Here is a 22,655-nt window from a genome sequence, read left to right on the forward strand (position 1 = left end):
TCAAGGCATAAAAGCTAAATTGACTCATCATCTTAAGTTGGAAAGCTGAACATTTTCCCTATCAACAAATGACACTTTCAATTTAACTGCTTAAAGAAAGCTTTATTAAAAATCTGTGTAATCGCTTTATGAAGAAAATAGTACCAAACATACAACAAAAAGTACAAAAATAGGCTCATATACCTTTGTAGAAGTTTTTACATTCACAAGATGCTTCATGAGGCGTTTGGCTTTTCACAATGCCAAAACAATCAAATATATACATGTTCTGTAAAAAGTGGCGCACACACCCAGTAAGAGAGGACACAAATATATTACACTTCTAGCTTTATACAATGTGTAAACTGGTTTACATTGTAACAGTAAGGCTGGTGTCAAGTTTTCAGACAGAGAAAGTGCAGCAAAATAAATCAAAAGCTCAACAACTAGAGGTTCTGATACAGACGGACAGTGTGTGCAAAAATGTGATGAAAAGGAAACAAACAATTTAACTGAGTAAACAGTCTGGGTCGATAAGGAAGCCAAGGCCGTTTCCCAGTAACAATCTAGAAAAGGTTTATTTTTGTTGTGGTACTTTAAATGTCCCAAATACTTGAAGGACGCAAAGCTGCAACCCACAAAGAGCCATAAGTGACCAAGAAACCACTTATTTTGTTGCATTAACCTCTACTAAAAGTTTCCCATGTTTAAGAGGCACTTCATAAGTCATTTGTCCATAATACATACAAGTACAAGAATACCCCCCATTCACTGTTCTAGGCTAGGTAAAAAATAAATAGCAGATTTTTCTCCCTCTAAGTCCAGTACAGCTTATGCTTGCGCAGAATGTCCAATATGAACACATCAGGGACGTTCTGTAGTCGTTACGGTTTGGCTTTTTATTAAAAACCTTTTTTTTTTTAAAAAGGGTTTTAAAATTCAAGGTCAATAACAAGTCAAAATAAGTCCTTTTACAATATAAACATAGTGATGACCAAATTATTGTCAAACAACCAATGTGTTGTGTTTGCAAGTCACAAGAGTATTACTGAAACTTATTTTATTTTAAATATTAAACTTCATGGGATCCCAACTCCAGTTTAGGACTCTCTAAATAAAGTACTGACGGAAATTGAAAAGCCTAAAGAGTGAATTTGAAACTTGAGAAGTCCGGCTCTTCAGATTTGCGACTCTCCCGTGTCCTGGCCGCTCCGGGACCCCTGCGTGAACATGATACGAGTGGTCATACAAAGGAAACTCAGAAGCCCGTTAAACAATGACTGCATTGCACTGACCTGTGATTGTGATTGGCTACTGGAGGGGTTTGTGCTGCTGAGCAAGTCTGAGTACCTCTTCTTTTCTGGAGTGCAGATGCAGGAGAAGATGCGCGCGTACTCATCTCGTACCTGCAGAGGGCGCCAACACAACAACATTTAGATGGGTTCTTCTTTACAGCAACTTTGGGCTTCTATTTTTTGTGTTTGGTTGTTTTTCTGGGCTTGCTCCTGAGTGGCACTTTCAGATGATATACAGAGGTGATTTCCAGCCGTATTCGTGTCTGTTTCACGGTAATAGACCCAGTGGTGACTAAAATGTGCTGGAGGCCTATTTTTTCCTAAAACGCCTGAAAATGAGCCCCAATTAAAACTGAAGCTGTTCCTAAACCCTTTGGAGCACAAACAATTGGCTGGGGCCTTTGTGAAGCTGGCCCGCTGTGTTTTGTATTCTGATGTCTGATTTACTCTCATTATAAGTGAACAAACTCTGCACAGAGGAAATCAGACTTTAAATCTTGCCTCGATTTTCTTTGTTAACCATATGAATGAGTAAAGCTGGTTTCAGGAGGGATCGGCTGATTGACACACATTTGTTGTGTTTTGACAATTTTTTTCTTTTCTTTTTAAGCTGAAGGTAAATTAACTAAATATTAGATTTACGGACTTAATAAAGTTTTTTTTTTAATCTGTATCTATTTATTTAGATTGTATTTAAGGGTATTTTTTATTTGTGGGTTTGAAGAACAAATTGACCCTGATGCTTCCCAGAATGATTGATTTGACTGGAAATAAGTTTTCTTTTTAAGTACAACATATCAAGCAATGTTAACCCTGCACTGAGCTGACCCCTTTCCAAGGGTGTACCCCGCTCAGGCCCAAAGTCACTGGGATAGGCTCCAGTCACTCACAAGTGAAAATAAATGTATGAATGAATATCAAGCACCTTGAGAGTTCCCTTTTAGCAGATGTGGACAAAATTGAATAAATAAAGAAACATTCCCATGGAGCTTTCTCATCAAAATATGTTTTAAAGTTGTTATTAAAGTTAAATATGCTATTGAAATATGAAATATCATATTAGCATTCATTCAACAGCGACACAAACATTTAGCTAATGTGTATCTATTAACTTATTTGTGTGGGGCTGTGGCTGCTTGTTTAGAGCTTCTTTCAAAGGCTTGCTCTGAAAATCTGGCTAATGGCTTATTCTTAAAGTAACATTTTATAGCACCTCCAAGACTTGGTCTATGATAACGCATAATACAATACAAATTATTCATTACTTTTACTGAAGCTTAACCAATAAAACATGTGGAAGTAGTAATCTGTTCCTCAATAAATGAAGAATATGTTTCCACTTGTCTCATTGCATAAACAATGCCATTTCATCAGATGGGAATGCTCAGAAACTACATATTGCTCTGCTAACCACGATCAGAGAATACGTGGACTGTGGTTTAAAAAACGTCATTCAGTGTTTTAAACTGTTAAATTAATCAAGTTTTGATAAAAGACTGATCTAACATGTTGCTAAATTGCATAAAACAAGTAACAAATAACAAGCAGTCTAGTCTGAGTAGTATTTTTCTTGTGTATTATTTATCTAAAGCTGAGGTTTTCACTTAGGTATGTAAATGTGTCCAACTCGTCCCTTGCGCTCACAAACCCTTTGGCACTTTGTTGATATTCACATGCATTCATTTTCAGGCACGTGCTCGGCTTTAAAACTGCTTTTCCCAAACAGCAAAGTGAAACTATGGACGACCCAAGCAAGAGCAGCCAATCAGAGGGCAGATTTTCATACACACATTTTACTCATTTACGAAAAAAAAAAAAATAATTAAAGTACCCCAGCTGTACGTAAAATTGGAGGTGAAGCACTTGTACTTGAGTATATTTTTAGCCATGTAACCTAACTCTAATTTTACTTGAGTACAAATTGTCCACCACTGGTCACGATCACTTACCTGTTTTGACAGTAAGCAGTGCATGATGAACAGCAGCGCCCCCTGCAGGCTGTTGAGGATGGTGAAGATATAAGCCACTGCTGAGTTTGCGGCTCCTTCGAACAGGAAGGCCCCAAACACCCACATGAGTCCGAGTATACACATCTGGGCGATGGCTGTCACAGTGAACGCTCTGCAGATGAGAGAGGAGGCAATGGAAAAGAAGATAAGAAAACACAAAATATTGACAGGACTCGGGGACATTTGTATGACTCAGCACAAGGAAACTCCCCCTGAAAACTTCTGCAGTAAACAAAAGATAAAACCCTGAAAAAGCCTTTTGTAATGTGAGTGTTGCAGATTAGAGAGTGATGGCTTCTGTGGATCCGGGCAGATTTATGGTTAGAGGATAGTATTTTATGTAACACGCTTCTTACTCCCTGTTTCCTGTCTTTCCCTCACAAAAAGCAGCTGGAAGTCCCTGAAACCACATGAGATACAGGCCTAAAACAAAGCCAAATTCATTCAAAGTCTAGTATTTACTGATGTATCATTAAAACATTACTTAAAACGTTGCCCCATCTATTTAATTAGTACAGAATGTTCCACAGAATGCCAACTCACTTTTTTCTAAATGGTAACAGCAATGCTAGCGCCGCCTGCTGTGTTTTAAGAAGGAATTGCCATATCAACAAACTCTATTAAGACTCCAATTAGTTGTGTGTCAAATGTACTTAGTTTACCAGGAAACATCTTAAAAGAGCGGTAAAACTAGACTAGAAGAGCTGCATAGACGGGTGGCATTGGATTTAAATGATTCCTTGGATAAGAAAACATTCCTTACATTTTACTTGCGTTTCCTATTAAACCAACATCATCTAATATGATGCGTTGCTGACTGTATCTATGTAAAAGACATTTCCATGGAGACAAGCTGGGAGCCGTGTGCATCAACTGGTTGTAAGGCTGGTCTTAAACTACGTCCGACTTAAACCTGAAAGTTAAGACCAATTTATAGTTACGATCAGTGCCTAGTGGACTTAGAGTAAGCCCTCTGTGAGCTACGCCCAGGTGTAACTTTTACAGCCGGTGTGGAGCAGGCTACATCCAGCTACAACTGGAGAGTGGCGATAGAGGCAAACTAAATGACTTAATCCCAACTTAACCTAAAGTACACAAATGGATCAACAAAGCATTTGATTGGATAAACTGGCAAACTTTTACACTGTTTCTGGAATCAAAATGCTAACCACTTTACTAAAAAAAAAAGTAAAATTTATTTAACACCTTGTTAGGACTTAAATGAATGTCAATGTTAGATGGACTATAAAACGCATCCAAAGAATCTCTAAGAGTTTAAATGAATGCAGCCTTGACGGTAAAACTAATGCGCTGCGTAGACGGGTGGCATTGGATTTAAATGAGTCCTTGGATAAGAAAACATTCCTTACATTTTACTCTTTCCATTTGAGTGTTTTCCATTCCCCCAAGCTGCCACGAACTGACGAGCCAAGCGTGACATGTGTGATTAAAAGCTACAGCGAGACTGTCTAGATAAAAACACCTAAACTTACCTAATTTTATGAAGTTTGGACAGGTCTGGGTTGAGACTGGCAAACTTCTGAGCCAGTTTCCACACAGTGATGATGAAGAATAAGACGTTCATGATGATCACGATGCAAACGGGGCCAAAGAAGCTCCAAATGAGGCCGTTCTTCAGAGACAACCAGCAGCTAAAGAGAAAGTAGAAACAGATGCTTTTCAGTACATTTAGTTTACATCAGCACCTGGATAATGGAGGCTTTTGAGACGGATGGTGTGAGGACATACCACACTCACCACTTGCACACTACCTGCAACTACTGAACATTCAAGGCACAATACCACACACATAATCTCCCTAAACAAGAGTATATTGTGATATTTCTCCCCTTTTATGGTACATTTTTACCTCTAAAAACGTGTACTGGTACAATAGTGTGCTGGGGTGTGAATGAGAGTGTGTTGTGAGAGCAAATGTGGGACAAATGTTTGTGCTTAAGATGTAATAATGTTGTAACATTGTTAGTAGTTGCAGTTGCAGTAATAGGCCTTGTACTCCCACTGGCCCTGTGTCTCAAAGTTGCATTCTAGAGCAGGCTGACCACCCCCTCAACCGTCATTAAGCTGCTACTCCTCCAGGATATTGTTTTAAATATATTTTTCCAGTTAAGAAGGACATTTGTGAAATCAGTGGACAATACCACACAAATAGTGTCTAGTGTAATCTCCCTAAACAAGAGTATAATAATAATAACAAGAGTGTGAATGAGAGTGTGTTGTGAGAGCAAATGTGGGACAACAGATGGAAATTCGCCCATGGCTACAATCCGTTCACAGCGTGTATTTCATGTATGTTCATTAACAACAGTCCACATGTGTCTGTTTTGGTGCCTGTGGTGGAGGATAATAGCTCACTACTGACGCTGGCTCCGGGTTCATGAGGTGATTTGAAGGCAGAAAATCATCTGACTTGACATTAGGAAAATTTGTCGTTGTGTCCTTAGGAAAGACACTTCACCCACATTGCCCAATAAAGAACTTTGAGTGCCTTGTAGGTGGAAAAGCCCTCTAAAAATACACTGTAATAAAAAATAAAACAAATTATTTTGACCTTATTAAAAAGGCTTTTATCTGCGTCACAAATTATACACTGAACTCTGATATTGGTACCGTGCATTTGATGAATGTAAAAGAATGTAAAAGAATGAAATGTTTGTGGTACTTTACTTTAGCACTGTAATAGAATGGTAATAACACATGGAGACAGAATCACCTACTTTATTTCATGGTAATTTGATTGATCCTCATCATCACCCAGTAACATGCTATTACTGTGCTGCGACCAAAATGTTACATCATCCATCCATTTTCTGCCGCTTTATCCGGGGCCGGGTCGCGGGGGCAGCAGTCTGAGCAGGGACTCCCAGACCTCCTTCTCCCCAGACACTTCCTCTAACTCCTCCAGGGGGATCCCGAGGCGTTCCCAGGCCAGCCGAGAGACATAGTCTCTCCAGCGTGTCCTGGGTCTTCCCCGGGGCCTCTTCCCGGTGGGACATGCCTGAAACACCTCCCGAGGGAGGTGCCCAGGAGGCATCCGGAACAGATGCCCGAGCCACCTCAGCTGGCTCCTCTCGACGTGGAGGAGCAGCGGCTCTACTCCAAGCTCCCCCCGTGTGGCCGAGCTCCTCTCCTTATCTCTAATGGAGCGCCCAGCCACACGGCGGAGGAAACTCATTTCGACCGCTTGTATCCGCGATCTTGTTCTTTTGGTCATTACCCAAAGCTCATGACCATAGGTGAGGGTAGGAACGTAGACCGACCGGTAAATAGAGAGCTTTGCCTTTTGGCTCAGCTCCCTCTTCACCACAACAGTCCGATGCAGCGACTGCATCACTGCAGCCGCTGCACCGATCCGCCTGTCGATCTCACGCTCCATCCTTCCCTCACTCGTGAACAAGACCCCGAGATACTTGAACTCCTCCACTTGGGGCAAGGACACCCCACCCACCTGTTGCACATGTTACATCATCATTATTCTTAATTCTTGATATTAAGATCTGATATTTCTGAGTATCGGTAATTACAAGTTTTCGTAGTTTTTTTTTGTCTTGAAATATTGCATGTTTTTCAAATATCATGAAGTCTCTGTACTCACTACTGGTCTGTGCCGTAATCCGAGGGTCGAATGATGGCAGAGATGATGACAACAGCGAGCGGCGCCCCGTAACCAAAGATGTAGAGGTAAAGAGGTCGCATTGTGGCGTTAAAAACAAGGACCACCATCCGGTACAGCTGCACTCCCTCCAACAACATCCACGTGAAGACCCCCAGGAAGAAGTAATGGAGCAGAGCCGCGACAAGCCGGCAGCCACCCTGAAAACACAATTAAAAACTGAATTAAAAAGACAACACATTGCGCAAACACGATTCAGTTATGTTTTATGGGCTTTTATTGAATCTATGCTACAGTGAATGTGCGCTGTAATCAAAGCTAACATCGGTCCTACCAGATATTAGAGCATGCGCCCCTTTTTTCTATTTGTCTATTTATTTTGGACTGGCTTAACGAAAACCCCATGGAGACAGACTTAAACAGGAAGTACTGACGCCAACACTGAGCCAGGACCCCACTGTGTGTAAATACATTTTGGCGCAAAGGTTAGAAAGTGGACTTTAGTCAAAATAAAACCAGTTTGTGCTTAAGATGTACTAATATTGTAACATTGTTAGTCATTGCAGTTGCAGTAGCAGTAATAGGCCTTGTACTCCCACTGGCCCCTCAACAGTCATTAAGCTGCTACTCCTGCAGGATATTGTTTTAAATATATTTTTCCAGTTAAGAAGGACATTTGTGAAATCAGTGGAGAAAATCTAGTAGGCTTAGGGACAAATTCATAAACTAAGGACAACACAAATGTCACGAAGCGATCTCTGCCATATCTCCCGACGAAGACAATTAAATCATTACTTTGGTGTCTCCAATCGACGCTAGCTACAGTATCCGTGGAGGTCATCTTGATAATCCTAGACTTAATTGTCGGAAACAGTGGCCACAACATGTTTTATGAGTAAATTACAACCTCTTTAAAAAGTTCATATTCAAACCCACAGTTCATTTACCTCCATCAGGTCAGACGTATTATTTTGGTCAGCTTAACGGATGAGGAAACAAAGGAGACGCATTTAAGAGGAAGGGGAAACGGAAGTGGAACGACAAAGAGCCAAACAGTCGGTTCATAAAGTGGCAAACGCCTGGCTAACACGCTAATAAGACTTGATAAGTACTAACGAGGTCATAAAAGTGGCTTAACTGTGTCTCTTGAGAGTGTATTGTCTGTGTCAAATAGCACATGTTTTACGGCCGGTTGGAGTGACGTCCGCCGTGCTTAGTCGAGCGGCTGAAGCGTGACGTTGGCTCTCTCTGTCCAAACATACCACTGGTTTAGTCTGCGCGATGCCAGCGAGGAAGACCAGGTCAGCCGCGAAGAGGCAGATGCAGAGGTGGAGGTGGATGGTGGTGCGCGTCCCTTTGATGGAGTGACAGCACGAGAAGGTGAGGATGCACATGACCAGACACAACAGGGAAAGGATCAGGCCGATCTTTGTCACCAGCTGCAGTCCAAATGTGTGCTAGGGGAACAGGAAGGAACGCATCGTATTAACAAGAGTCTCAAAGTGGATCATCTACGGGCAGACATGTCCAAACTAGGGCCCGGAGGCCAAATGCGGCCCTCAGACCAATTTTTGTTGGCCCTCCGGCTTCCTGCTATGTCGGCCCAAACAACAAAAAGTAGTAATTTTTCCTTTGAAATTGGGAAAATTCGGGCATATTGATGTTATACCAACCTAATATTAATGTTCTAGGTCTAATTAAAGGTGTGGAGGCTCATCGCAATTACGTCAAATGCAAAATTTCCAATGATTCACTTTGTCATTCAACAAATTCGACATTGTCAAGTTGTTTGTGGCCCTCTGCCCCGTATAAGTTTCAAAATGCAGCCCTTGGTGAAAAAAAGTTTGGACACCCTTGGTCTACGGGCAGTAATTGCACAAAATTATATCTAAACAGCTTAACTAGATCTACTCATGGAAGCTTGTGCTGGCCCTGTCGTACAGTGGTAAAAAATATACATTGCCTTCTCTATTTTATGTATTTCACTCTCTTTTCCATTGAACCTCAAAACTCTACAGTAAACGATTTTGTTTTGTAAAAAAAGACATAAAAAAAAAAACTCTCTAAATGAAGGTAGATACGTTTTATAAAATACTGTGTAATCTTATTGCTGAAGGGACATAATTTCCATGGAAACAACCAGGGCAAGCACGAGTCATGTTTGTGGAGAAGAGATGCACAGTCGAGACACACGTTTTCAGTGCATTTCTCACATCTCACCAAACCATTGTAGATTTGTGTATGAATGAATCATGATTATAAAGGCAGTTATTATTCTGATCCTGCATAACCAGCTGTCTCACACATGACTCTTTGCTTGTCTGTTTACTGTGTGGTCAGCAGTGAAGACTAATGGATTTATGAGGTTGGTTTCATGGAGAACAGATGCCTGCCGCTGTTGGAAAATAGTTGAGGCTTGGAGCGACATCAGCAGTTACAGTTTGGACCACAAAACCAAAATGATGAGCAGGAAAAGTCTTTAAAGATGCTAGATTGATGAAGACATAAGTACAACGTGGTCCTGCCAAAACAATACAGTGAGAATTGTCGGATTCAGAAGCATTTATCCTTGGAAAATTACTACAATCTGTCATTTGTAGTTTCAACTGAATAATGACAGTATTATACATCACACTCCTTTATAGGCTTTCATTGTAAAGTAAATTGTTATTGATTTATTTAGATTTAGTTTTAGTAGACAAAATTGCATGCTAGTTGCATTTAGTTGACAAAACCATAATCAACCAGAATTCTTTTAATTTTTTTTATTTGATCAATGGCAAATAAGACATGTTCCTTGGACCTTGAGTTTGTTTATACCCGTCTGGTTTTGGGATTGAACTTGGATCTACTTTTCTCTCATTCTTTTCATTCATTTATGTTTAGTTTTTATCATTCGCAAAGAATATCTACCGTATTTTCCGGACAATAAGTCGCTAAAAATAAGTATGAAATGCGGTTGCAAGTGTGAAAATAACAAATAATATCACATATAAGTATATAAGTATAAATATAAGTATAAGTTGCACCCCGGGCAAAACTATGAAAAAAGGTGCGATATTATAGTCCGGAAAATATGGTACTTTACGCTATCATTTTTGTTAATTTTATTTTAATTCCGTTTTCATCATAGTCATCAAAAATATGACATTAAAGAAAACTAGTAAACAAGTAAATATTTTTTGCTTTGCTTTACTTAACCTAAGTCTGACATACATTGTTGCAGTTTATTCAGTATTCACAGAGTAAAAGTGTAGTTCAGTCCAGATTTATTCCGTTTTAACCCTTGTTTTAGGCTGATTGTCAAAAAAACAATGGTATTTGTAAAAAAATACAAACAAAAGACAATCCCTGACATGAGTCTTGGACGCATGTGTAATATTTTCCAAAACGTATTTCATTTGAATCAAACTAGATGACAGCTCCATGATATTTGCTGACTGAGTCTCCGTGGCGACCCTTACCTCCATAGGATACAGGGCCATGAGCACGGCGAAGCTGCTCAGATGCTCACAGCGACAGACTGTGTGTGAGGCATTAGACTCGTGTTGACTGCAGCCGTCTGTGGACCAGGCCCCGCCCTCACTCCAGTACACACACATGTACTTCAGCTCGTCAGACTCCTCTTTGGCCTGTCCAAGCAACATGGAAAACCGTTAAAACCATCTTCAAAAATCCTTTATCTGTATTTTATTACAAACTTCAACCATAATAATAATAATAATAACTTTTATTTATATAGCGCTTTTCAGTGACCCAAAGACGCTGAGACCATGCATTAGATTGTTACTCTTCTAGTTTAAATACATGATAGAGTTTGGCATAATGAATGAATGAAATGACCTCAACATGTCTGAGTGTTATGTAGACCGGGTGGCTCAGGTTTTGAGTGGAAGGGTTGGACACGACAACGGAAGCCACTTTAGAGTTGATCTTCAATGACGTGTAAGTGTTGCTTTTTTCTTGTTTCTTGAGCCCATCGAAGGACTGATTCACATATTTGTCCAGGTTTTTATAACTCAGCAGTGCAGCCATGGCAAACCCTGGAGATTGATAGTCATTTTCACACACAATCTGAAAATACTTTTATAGAAAATTATGCAAAAATAAATAAATACCAGGATAAGGGCCTGTCCCAGACGCTGTGGCCCAGTCCGTGTCGAGTCGTGCGTTTTCACTGGTCAAACTCACTGCTCCAGAGGGTCGAGTGTCACCCTTTTGCACTGCGATCTCAGCATCTGGTTTAGTTTAGACATTATTATTTAGAAAACACTATCTATTCATACTGGGGCTAAAATGCATGATTTGTATTTCTCTATTTCATGAATCAATTAGTTGTTTGGATCATGTGAATAGAGACCAAATTTGACTCAGATTAAGTTAATGTGATGACGCTTGAGGATTTTTCATCAAAAACATTGACGTACATGTTTCCTGTGTCATTTTGATGTAACCCTTGCTTACAGTGTCATGAAAATGCTTTTTTAAGCACATGGCAGGTCCGGAAGTCTGTGTACTGACCAGATAATGATTGTTATTTGATCACTAAATTAGATTAACTCAATACTCGATTTGTTGTGATTAATCATTAACCTTTTCCAGCTCTTATTGACACATAGACGTTTTGCATACTGTTTTCTTCACATAGGTTAAACTCACTGCAATATATTTGTTTATTTATAGAGTCATTTTAGCTGCTTTTCCGTGCCAGTCCTGTCCATAAACCTCTTCATGACTCTCTCAGTGTGTCAAGACACAGTTAAATTAGTTAGTTGGTTAGCGTCAGTGCAATTCCCACCCGTCTCAGTGGTCTCGATCCTGTTGCGGCTGTGTTTGAGCTGTGGGCCGATGAACCTGATGGAGTCCTCCAGGGTATGGAGCAGGTCGGTCACGTCCTCGCCCCTGTCCAGCTTCTGAAGGGGCGTCAGGAGCGTCTCTGTGGCGGTGAAAAGTTTCTGTCCCAAAGTAAAGCAAACAGTAAAACACCTGAAGGCCATTTGCGCATCTGTGAGTGAGTTTGAAAGTGCTTTTCTTACCTCCAGTAGCGCCTCTCCATCAGCCTTCCCCTCGTCAGGCGCCGTGGAGCTTGACAGATCCAAACATCTGTTCCTCATCATGGAGGAAATGGCTGCCAGGCCGCTAAGTGACGGAGAAGAAGACTGCGAAAAGCAAAATAGAGTAAGGTTCAATTACACAACCCTAAATAGGTAGAGTTGGTTTAGTATGTCACTGGTTCGAAGAAACTACACTAAAGGCAAAGGGAATATGTTATTATAGTCTTACATCAAACTATTTGGAAAGTCAAATTATCACTGTAGTCCAATTCAGACACTTTTTAAGGGATTGAATGCCCAAAGAGTAAAATATTTAAGTCTGGTGAAAATCAGTTTAGAGCATTGTAACAACACAATGATATATTAATCTCATCTTCAGCTGCTTTTTCCCTGTAGCTTTGGGTCTTTGGCTTGGACCTCTTTAGACATTTTAGGGTCCGTCAACAGTGGTGGGAAGTAACGAAAAAGTAAAAGTACTCAAGCAATTGTATTTGCTTTTGCATAAGATACGCCACTTTTCAACTGAACTGACAAGTGAAAGCACTTTTCTTATGTTTGTAACAACAGTGATTGCTTCATCCACTACTGTGTCAGTTATTCAGAGGGTTTAGCACTGACATCACTAACACTTGAACATCTAAAATCACTAACACATTTATATCCCTTTGGACAATGGGACAAAGCTACTGTCACTGCCTTGAGAACAAATGGTAAAAAACGTTAAATAATTGACAAAATGTTACGATCATGTGTAAGTCTTCCAAATAAACTAAATATGTTAATTTACTTTCACATAGGCCTTGATGATCATAATGTATATTGTGCATGCAATTTACCGTTCCCGGTGCAATGAAGCTGTCACAGTCCAATTCTGTAAAAACAAGAATGCATCACAGAGATTACATTAGAATTGGCTGGTGTCTGGTACAACTGTGCATAAAGATGATATCTACAGCTGAATAATTCAAAGCAGATGCAAAGAAGGACAAATTGATCAAGGCAAAAAAAAAACAATAATGAAAACGTTAACTGTGTTTTACCGTGCTGTGTTAGAATGGTTATAAAAGAGAAAAATAGATGTGTTAGGAAGTGTCCAGGCAGAGAATGAAACACAAATAGGTTCTGGGTAAAATGTTCTTTCCACACACACAAAAGAAAGAAAAAAAACTGGCAACTTTGTTTGATATCACAAAATGTTAAAGAATTATCAGATTAACATGAAACTCTCTCTACTCTTAACAGCGAGCTTGATCCAAACCAAAATGAGTTGGATTTTCCTTGGCCTTTTGCCGACCTTAACGTTTTTACATCCAACTCAAACCTATGGCCCAAAGACAATAAAGACAATGCACCTGAACATGGCGTCTTTCCGTTGTTGTAGTTTGTGTAGCCTTTTGGACACTTGCACCAGTAACTCCCATCCAGATTCTTACAAGTCCCAACTCCACAGATCTCCTCTTGTTTCAGTTCGGCATTCTCACATTCATTGATATCTAAAGGAAAGTACAAAAGCAAACATACGGTTGTGATGTTGCGTCAAAGCCAGAAATGTGTTTGAAGTGTCTCTCACAAATAAAACGGTTTTGCTTGTTCAGTAGGACCCACTTTTGGCACTCACAGCACAAATGTTTCACTGCATCTTTACAGACTTTACTAGAACCTTTACGAGTGAGCTTAAATATTAGTCTGGCATTTCAAGAGAAATGATCTTTGTCCAGAGATTTTATGACCCATTTAACTGAAGAAATTAGCTGAAGTAAGTAGCTATTATTATTGAAAAGAAATAAATTACACAGAGCGGGTGTAATTTCTCATGTAAAATGGTGATTGCTGTTACTTATTTAAGATTCTGAAGCAATAGCAAACCTGGAGACAAACAAAGTACAGCTGCTCACTGTCAATTTATGGAAACATCTGCTGGTAACTCTACAAATAGCTAATGAATAGACAGCGTGAAACAATGCACTGGACTGGACTGATGCAACTGAGATGTTTGTCACTGCAAGAGTGAACAATCTTTAAGCTGCAAGACTCGTGATGTACAATCTCTTTAGGCCGACAGTCAGAAAAGTCCGCTCTCCATAAATAGGCACAGCGCAATACGAAGTCCAAGATGTGGAGACACATCTTTAACACACACTTACTTACTTATACATACTTATTTTTGTACTGTGTCTGTTTCAAAATGGACAGGAGTAGTAATCATAACTATCTTGACTCTGTGGTCGCTTTCATTCATGCACAATGATTTCCAGGAAACAAACTGACAGCATCTCTTTTTTGGCCGACAATTGCACTTTGAATCTTGCTCAGAAGATTCAAAGTGCACACACACCGTCCCATGAGGACCGCATCCTGTCTCCTTCCATCTGGACGAAGGTACGAGATGATGCCTCGCATGAAGATCACGAGAGGCATTAACATCCTTTGTCCACGCAATATTCAGCTGCTCAAAAGCTGTAATACTCCTGCTCATGAACTGTATTTTAATGCTGCATATCTGTGTTCTTCTGCCGCCTCTTTGTCTTCATAACCTTGCTTTTATGTGCACTCAGGGCAATAAAGCAGACTCACCTACACACTGCCCATGTGGAGAAACACTGGTGTCATTGTAGTATCCTTGGCGGCAGGTGCAGCTGTAGCTTCCAATGCGGTTCTTACAAATGGCGGCCGGTCCACATTTGCCCAAGGTTTCGTTGCACTCATTGACATCTGATCAAAAAGAGGAACCGCCTTTAGTGAGAATCAAGAACACTTTAGCTGATCCAACAGTCATAGCTGTCGCTCACCTTCACAGTGTCCTTCGAAATTCTTGGTGGCTTTGATAGCTCGGAATCCGATCAAGCACTCGCAATAGTAGCTACCGTTTGTGTTAAAGCAGTTTGAATTCTCCGGACATGGTGAGACCTCAATAGAATCACATTCATTGTTGTCTAAAAATAATAACATCAATTCAATCAAACACAAAGCTGACCGGAGTTAAGAATGTACAAGCAATTTTAGAATAAGTCCATAAGTATTGCCTAAAATGGTCAAGTAGCTTTGACTATGAATAATTAAGGAAAATGACTCGAGAAATTGCAGTATTTTTGTTCTTGTTCAAAGAAAGAACTTCCTAAAATGGTATTATAAAGGTTTGTTAATTACCGATACAATGAATTCCTTTTGAGATAAACCCCATTGGACATGGAGCGATGCAGTTCGCCAACACACATATAAAACCTAGAAAACACAGAACAAGTACATCGTAATTACACACTTTGTAATTGCATAAGTTTCCAAACAAATGCTTTTGGGAAAATCACTTGGGAACTAATTGAATATAAAGGGAAAAACAAAACCATGTGGACCATGCAGACAGTCCTATTTTTAATCAAGTTTGACTTTTGGAGCCAGTGAAATAAGCAAACCTCCCTCTTCTCTAAATAAAGCAGCTGCAGTTCTGAAGAGACAGAGCTTCCTGCAGATGTCTCAATGGTTCCTTTCTTTTGATGATTTTCACACCTTGTTAGGACAGATAGAACAGCACTGTGTTTCTGAAGTGTGGTCAAGAGTGGCACTTCCTCTGCATTACTTAGAGACTTGAAAGACGTGTATGAATATGCATGTTTGAGTAATCCGGCATAGTTCTGCATCTGGTGTTTAGTGTCTGTTTTCACCTACCCCCTATCTCCACCCACATCCCTGTACTAACTAGTAAATGAAAAATCACTTCTTGCAACAATGAAATTCAACCATGAGATGCTGGGCTTTATCAATTCTATTTTTTCTTCCACAACAGGAAGTCAATGGCCCCATATTTACAATCAAACTGTTTTCATGTTAGCAGTTGATTTAGCAGTTTACAAAGAACAAAAAGTAGAATGATGATCAACATATGCTGCAGAAAAAACATTATATGCAACTCACGTGAGCATAACTACATAAAGCTGTCGAACCTTAAAAGATAATGTGTGGAATATAACAATAGGCCAAGGGTGCATGGACATCTGATCACCTTGAAGTTTATACAGTAGAGATGATTGCAATTATGAAGGTGATGCCTTGTGGGTAGAAGCCCTGATATGTTCTGACTTGTTAGCCTCATTGACTATTATTCATGCTTTTTCATCGCAGAATCGACCAGACCAACTCATGAAGTATATCAGATTTTGTTAAGACTTGTCAGAAAATCCAGGTCAAATGAATGTGGGCCCCTGCTCATGAGCAGGTGGTTGGAAATGAGATGGCTGATTGTCTCGCTAAGCAGGCTCTAAAACAGGGGTGTCCAAACTTTTTTTCACAGAGGGCCGCATTTTGAAACTTCTATGGAGCAGAGGGCCACAAACAACCCCACAATGTTGAATTTGAAAGTGAATATTTTGTTGTTTGGACCAAGTAAGCAGTAAGTCGGAGGGCCAACATGTGTCAGGTCAGGAAAATGCATTTACAAAAGGAAGAGAGAGTTTTTGAGGTAGACCCCAGCAGCGGTGCTGTGATGAAGGGCAGAAGGAGAGACACCTGTATCAGGTGCAAAAGAAAGAAGGGAAGGTGAAAACCCTGGGGATGAGTAGAAGAGAGCAAGTGGCTGTTACAAAATTAAGGTTGGGAGAAACTGGGTTGAATTAAACTTTATATGTGAGTGTGGAGCAGAGACAGAAACGGAACATGTCATCTTGTGCTGCAGGAGATACAATGTAAAGAGGGATTTTGTAAGGAGCAGAGAGGAAGTGTTTATTTTAAATACTATATTAAAAATTACAGAAGGGGAATTTAATCTGTTATTAACATTTTTAAGGGAGACAGAACTGTTAAAGCATGTTCGAAGAAGAAGATGATGTAGAAATGTAGATAATCTGGCCCTCACTAGCGAAGGTGGCAGGAAATGCACTTGAGGAGCACTGAGGAGAGAAGCGAGGGCCAAACAAGCTAAAAACAATAGTCTCTAGCTAACATTGGTTAATGACAGGAACGGGTTGGTAATAATACAAAGAAGACAAAAGCAGAGAAAATGCACACACATTTTGGATGAAGAATTCAGTTTTAATGAGGTAAGCTGGTTTAGTCATAAATTAGGTTAAGGCTGAACTCAGAGCTAGCTTTGTTTTTAGCAAAGGGAGATTTTACTATGCTAGTGTTAAAGTTTTCTGATATTTATTTTACCTACAGATATATTATTCTTTACCAAAAATATTCTTTTAGTGAAGCTCAAACACAATTTTGAGGCTGAAAATGTAATTTGTTCCATCCTTTAATAGAAATTAATAGAAAAGCAAACAAACTGACATTTCTACCCTGGAAATTAAAATCTTTTACTTTTTGTTGTTGTTGTTGTTAAAACGTACAGAATTTTGATCTGATGTGACTTAATCATTGAAAATATGTTATGGTCGACTTCACTTTGCCTCCAGTTGCATCTGATCCAGATTTTTTAGCATTCTGATGACAGCATTTTAAAGTGTCTCTAACGATCACGTTTTAGCGTTCGACCTGGAGCTGTTCTCCAGTAGATCCAACTGTGGTCCAAGAGAGAATCAAACTGTCAGAGCCAAGAAATCCCCGTTTTTATTCATAAACAGCAATTGTGGAAGATTTTGTTTTGGTCTTTACAATGTTTCCCAATCAAGTATGTGGAAATGTGATAATCCAAGACGGCCCAGCACCTGGACCTCTTTGGGGTCCAGGTGCTGGGCCGTCAAAGCTTTGGGGACCCCCTCTCTCACTTCCCTCTGGACTGTCCGCTGGTTGGAAACTACACACCGTAAAATGTTACAGGCAATGTGTAAATTGTAGTGTATTTAACTAGCACTGGCAAGTAACAGCCTTTAAACTTGCTCGTGTTAGTTTTGAACCTCCTCAACCAGTTTATCCAACTATAAGAAAGTTGTGTGTCTTGTTCAAAAAGTGCTTTCCCCACATCTAGTTGAAACACTTTTAGTCATATTTTATACACCAGTTTTCACAAAGCCATCTCAAAATGCAGACTCTCATAGACACAGTCCTGATAAGCTGCGTGTGCGGGTTCAGTCAAATGCAAAAGCTCTTTCATTACGGTTAGAATTTTGTTGCAGCTTTGGCACTAGCGTTGTCTAGTTCAAATGCTCTTGTACTTTTAACAGTGCACCAATGTGGAAATGATGTTCCACTCTCCTCAGTTCTGCAAAACTTAACCTTTTATATGCACTTACTTTGTTTATCTTTTCTGTGCCAAATTCCTGTCTCTGACCCCTAAAAGCCTATGAGAATTCAGTCATAATGTACACATGTTCCCGTCGGGCTATGCACAGCCTCACGGGAGATAAACAGTTCAAGTCTGAGCGTCTCCCTGCTTTAGTCACAATAGGGCCTGTGTTAGCGTCCTCTTGTTATGACCAGAGACGGCTGTCACACAGTATGACCGGCAAACACTTTATGACTAAAAATCTCAAAATACTGAGAGGATGACTTTGTGCCAGGCTCAGCTGACTTTCATTTAAGTCTGTTCACTTCCCGTTGCGTTTTATGGCTGGAAAGAGAAATGGAGAAGTCACCATCAGTGTGTGAAGTGTCGATGACCTAAACAGGCTTGTGCAATTTACAATTTTTGTCGTCTCCGGGTGATGCTTCAATTCTATTGGTTCCCATATTTACACCTTTTTAGTAGTTTTGATACAGTGTTCTTTCTCATTACTCTTCGACTTCAAAGTGTTTCCTGACCTGACACCGTTGCACTTCTTTAGAACTTTATCAAATGTTTTGATAAATATCTATTTTCTGAGTGTGAAAAATAGTGTTGGGCTTATAAATCTGTGGGCTTCTGAGTGGTTAAGCTTATCTCTGTTTCCATGGTAACGGCTGAGCCAATGTGGTGACTAAAAAACATGAACACTAAAACTAAAATGTTTGTTCATATTGGTTTCTGAATATGCAAATTAATTAATAACAATTTAAAAAGCACGAAAGATAAGCATGATTAAAGGCAGTGAAAGGCATAATGTTTCTTCTACATTTAAGAACATAAAGACCATATGATTTATTGGGCTTGGGAAATAAAAAGTGCAAGTCTATGTTTACAACATCATTTACACTGTTAATCAGCTCTATTTGTTGCTTCTTTTTTTACTATGAGAAATATACCCGATATTAAAATATTATCTACAGTTCGATTTTTTGCCCAACTCTAATATTTGTTTACTTAGTCCCCATCCCACACATAGTAATGAGTGAACCATTCTGAAGTAAAACCATTCTGAAGTAAAACCATTCTGAAGTAAAACCATTCTGAAGTAAAACCATTCTGAAGTAAAATCAACCTTTTCAGTACAGTCAAATCAGATCTGTTCCTAAACTTTCACATGGTTTTCTCACTATGATGTGTTCTTTTCTGTTCCGCACACACACAAGACAACAATGGCTGCACATATTTCAGTAGTGACCAATGACCCATGTCACTTTAACATCACAACACATTATTATCATTACTGGTTCTTGCCTCTTCCTCTGGATTCTGACGACCAGATGTTAAAGAACACTTACCAAGTAGAAGAAATTCCTTCCCACGCTCCATGTCAAGGAACGTGCTCTGACGACTCGTCCTTGGTAAGAGTATTTGTTCTCAGTAGAAGTGAAAATCCACCCAAACGTTTTCAAAAACAGGTGAATGGAACCGATATCTCCCCTCAAAGCAGGACAGTGCAAATGTGGAGTGAACTTTCTCTCTGCCAAAGTGCTCTGCTTCTCATGGTGCACGCCTCTCCTCCCCCGCCCTCACTCCCTCACTCCCTCGTCCCCTTAACAACTCACACACTCCTTTCTCTGTCTTCTCTTTCACTTATCGCGATGGCCTTGTCTTTCTGTTTCAGTTTTTTTCAGTCTCCCCTTCTTTGCCGCCCCCCCTGGATTTCCACAGAATTCTTCTGGCGACACTGTCTCTCTCTCACTCTCTCTCGTTCTCTCCTTCTCTCTCTCAACAACCCCCTCCTTTTATGAAGGTTTCAGTCTAGATTTCCCTCCTCGCTTCAGTGGGCTCTATTTCAGGAGCTATTCACGCACTCATGAGAGACACCGGGGGGAGCTGAGTTTTGGGAGGGGGCAGAGAGAAGGGGGGCTTGATGACGAACAGATCATCTAAACAGCTGCCGGTTCGTTTGAGCTTTGCCAGTAAGTAACTGCACATCCGTTCCAAGTCCTCACCAACTCCAGCAATTCATTACATTAAGTCTCCAGTCCTTTTTACCCTGATTCAAGCATTTACCGAACTCTCCAACGGCACCACTGAGGAGAAGAGGAGAAGCCCCCTGACGTCTGTCCCATGGTGTAACTTCTATGACCAAAACAAAGTACAAAGTCTAATTCTTTAATTCAGTAGTTTTACTTTAACATCATGTTTTTTTAGTGCAGTCAAGTGGAAAGGAGTAACAATGGCCTTAAAGTAGTAGTTAGTAACAGTAGACGGCGATGAAGTGGTCTGCTCGAGTCTTGTCCGGTTGGATCTTCATGTCACTCACTGCTCCTCATTGGCACTGCAGTATCCTGGATCAAAAGTACTGTATAGTTAGTACTTTTTGGCCTCAGTAGCTGTGGGTTTTCCCCCCCCTTGCACCACAAAAGCCTGAATTCGACCCAGAAGAGCATGTTTAAGTCTGTGCTCGAGTGTTGGTTCATGGATGTTATTGGGACGGCACAGCAGTTTCTCGAGGTGGAGGCTTTTGTCAAACTGCAGGGGACGGGACGGAGAGAGGCAGCTGAGAGGCTCTGCATATGCACCACAACTCTACCACTGAGCCACACGGCAGCACGGAACGTAGTCTGCTAATATAAAGCACCATATTGATCTAGTTCATGTTTCTGCTGCTTTTCCAGAACAGAGCTTATTGTTCCACATTTTTAACAATGAGTCACTGTTGCATGCACTGGCTGTAACACTTAAATGATGATTATTCTCCACTAGTGCAGTTCCCTTTTCGGTTTTAGTGCTTTTGTTTTGCTTTACTCCCTATGGGCCTGGACCATAAAAGAAGAATAAAGAGCAAGAGGTTAGCGGTGGTGAACTCTAACCTTCACATTGTATTACACATTTATCCGAGTTAATAATTGCTGCTTTGGTGTTGCCAGTATTATGTGATTAGAGCTAGACTTTGGACGTGTCGTGCGTGGAGGAAGATTAGGAAAGATACAATAACACGCCTACGACGCCTATTGCGGCTATAAAGTTAAAGTACATGGGTTTTCTCAGTTTAGTCATAGTGAGAGAAAAGCAAGCAGTGGTGACCTCTTTTCCCCTTTTATTCTCTCATTGGCTTTTGTCATTGACTTTTCAAGTAGCTTCTCAAGACTGGTTCATTTTTCATGATCTTCGCATGTGCGTAGGCAGAGACCCAGACATGGAGGAGACGGATGGGAAAACGCACACAAATCACGGTCATGGTGACAGGAAGGCAGTGAGACAAACGCAATCTGAATATCATCCTTCAGGATCTTAAGTCAATAATGAGCTTAGTAAAAGCACCAGGCCGTCTAACTGAAGATGCATCCTGTATGTTTTGGTTTGGATATTTGTTTCATGTGACCTTTAATGTGAGTCATCAGCTCACATAGCTGTGACGTGACTTCAATGATCCGAGTGGCTCCTGTTGTTGCTTTAAAAAGGAAGTTAATCGTTCATTTTATACAATGTTGGGGAAATGTGGTCAACAAAATTACAAAGTATTCTTTTGTAATGTTGGTTCATAGTAGTAGTTCATTGAAGTAGTTCATAGAAGTAGTTCATAGAAGTAGCTCATAGTAGTAGTTCATAGAAGTAGTTCATAGAAGTAGTTCATAGAAGTAGTTCATAGAAGTAGTTCATAGAAGTAGTTCATAGTAGTAGTTCATAGAAGTAATCCATAGAAGTAGTTCATAGTAGTAGTTCATAGTAGTAGTTCATAGTAGTAGTTCATAGAAGTAGCTCATAGAAGTAGTTCATAGAAGTAGTTCATAGTAGTAGTTCATAGAAGTAATCCATAGAAGTAGTTCATAGTAGTAGTTCATAGTAGTAGTTCATAGTAGTAGTTCATAGAAGTAGCTCATAGAAGTAGTTCATAGAAGTAGTTCATAGAAGTAGTTCATAGAAGTAATCCATAGAAGTAGTTCATAGTAGTAGTTCATAGTAGTAGTTCATAGAAGTAGTTCATAGAAGTAGTTCATAGTAGTAGTTCATAGAAGTAATCCATAGAAGTAGTTCATAGTAGTAGTTCATAGTAGTAGTTCATAGTAGTAGTTCATAGAATTAGCTCATAGAAGTAGTTCATAGAAGTAGTTCATAGTAGTAGTTCATAGAAGTAATCCATAGAAGTAGTTCATAGTAGTAGTTCATAGTAGTAGTTCATAGTAGTAGTTCATAGAAGTAGCTCATAGAAGTAGTTCATAGAAGTAGTTCATAGAAGTAGTTCATAGAAGTAATCCATAGAAGTAGTTCATAGAAGTAGTTCATAGAAGTAGTTCATAGAAGTAGTTCATAGAAGTAGTTCATAGAAGTAGTTCATAGAAGTAGCTCATAGAAGTAGTTCATAGTAGTAGTTCATAGTAGTAGTTCATAGTAGTAGTTCATAGAAGTAGTCCATAGAAGTAGTTCATAGTAGTAGTTCATAGTAGTAGTTCATAGTAGTAGTTCATAGAAGTAGCTCATAGAAGTAGTTCATAGAAGTAGTTCATAGAAGTAGTTCATAGAAGTAGTTCATAGAAGTAG

At 39.8% G+C, this 22,655-nt stretch overlaps 1 protein-coding gene across 1 annotated transcript; it reads right to left on the reverse strand.

Moving 5' to 3' along the window:
- Window positions 1-92: 92 nt before the first annotated feature.
- Window positions 93-19,636, reverse strand: LOC140377046 (adhesion G protein-coupled receptor E5-like). The gene is made up of 17 exons (XM_072462318.1): window positions 19,466-19,636; window positions 15,119-15,193; window positions 14,761-14,904; window positions 14,546-14,683; window positions 13,324-13,464; window positions 12,808-12,842; window positions 11,954-12,076; window positions 11,716-11,872; window positions 11,036-11,155; window positions 10,761-10,960; window positions 10,382-10,549; window positions 8,180-8,374; window positions 6,900-7,117; window positions 4,777-4,935; window positions 3,224-3,395; window positions 1,275-1,385; window positions 93-1,199 (listed from the first exon to the last, which is right to left on the reverse strand). Exons 1-17 carry the CDS (start codon window positions 19,494-19,496, stop codon window positions 1,158-1,160), a joined length of 2,229 nt encoding a protein of 742 aa, XP_072318419.1. The 5' UTR covers window positions 19,497-19,636; the 3' UTR covers window positions 93-1,157.
- Between the last annotated feature and the right edge of the window lie 3,019 nt (window positions 19,637-22,655).

The sequence above is a fragment of the Eucyclogobius newberryi genome, unplaced genomic scaffold (genome assembly GCF_026437365.1).
Source record: "Eucyclogobius newberryi isolate DKJ021-1_F unplaced genomic scaffold, fEucNew1.0.hap1 SCAF_4, whole genome shotgun sequence".
Classification (NCBI taxonomy): domain Eukaryota; kingdom Metazoa; phylum Chordata; class Actinopteri; order Gobiiformes; family Gobiidae; genus Eucyclogobius; species Eucyclogobius newberryi.

Excerpts from the sequence above, each read along its gene's own strand:
- LOC140377046 (XM_072462318.1), bottom strand. The coding sequence starts at position 19,496 with ATGGAGCGTGGGAAGGAATTTCTTCTACTTG. Across the intron at positions 11,873-11,953 it reads ATGGAGAGGCGCTACTGGAG|AAACTTTTCACCGCCACAGA; the intron begins GTAAGAAAAGCA and ends ACTTTGGGACAG. Across the intron at positions 7,118-8,179 it reads TCGCGCAGACTAAACCAGTG|GGTGGCTGCCGGCTTGTCGC; the intron begins GTATGTTTGGAC and ends TTGTGTTTTCAG.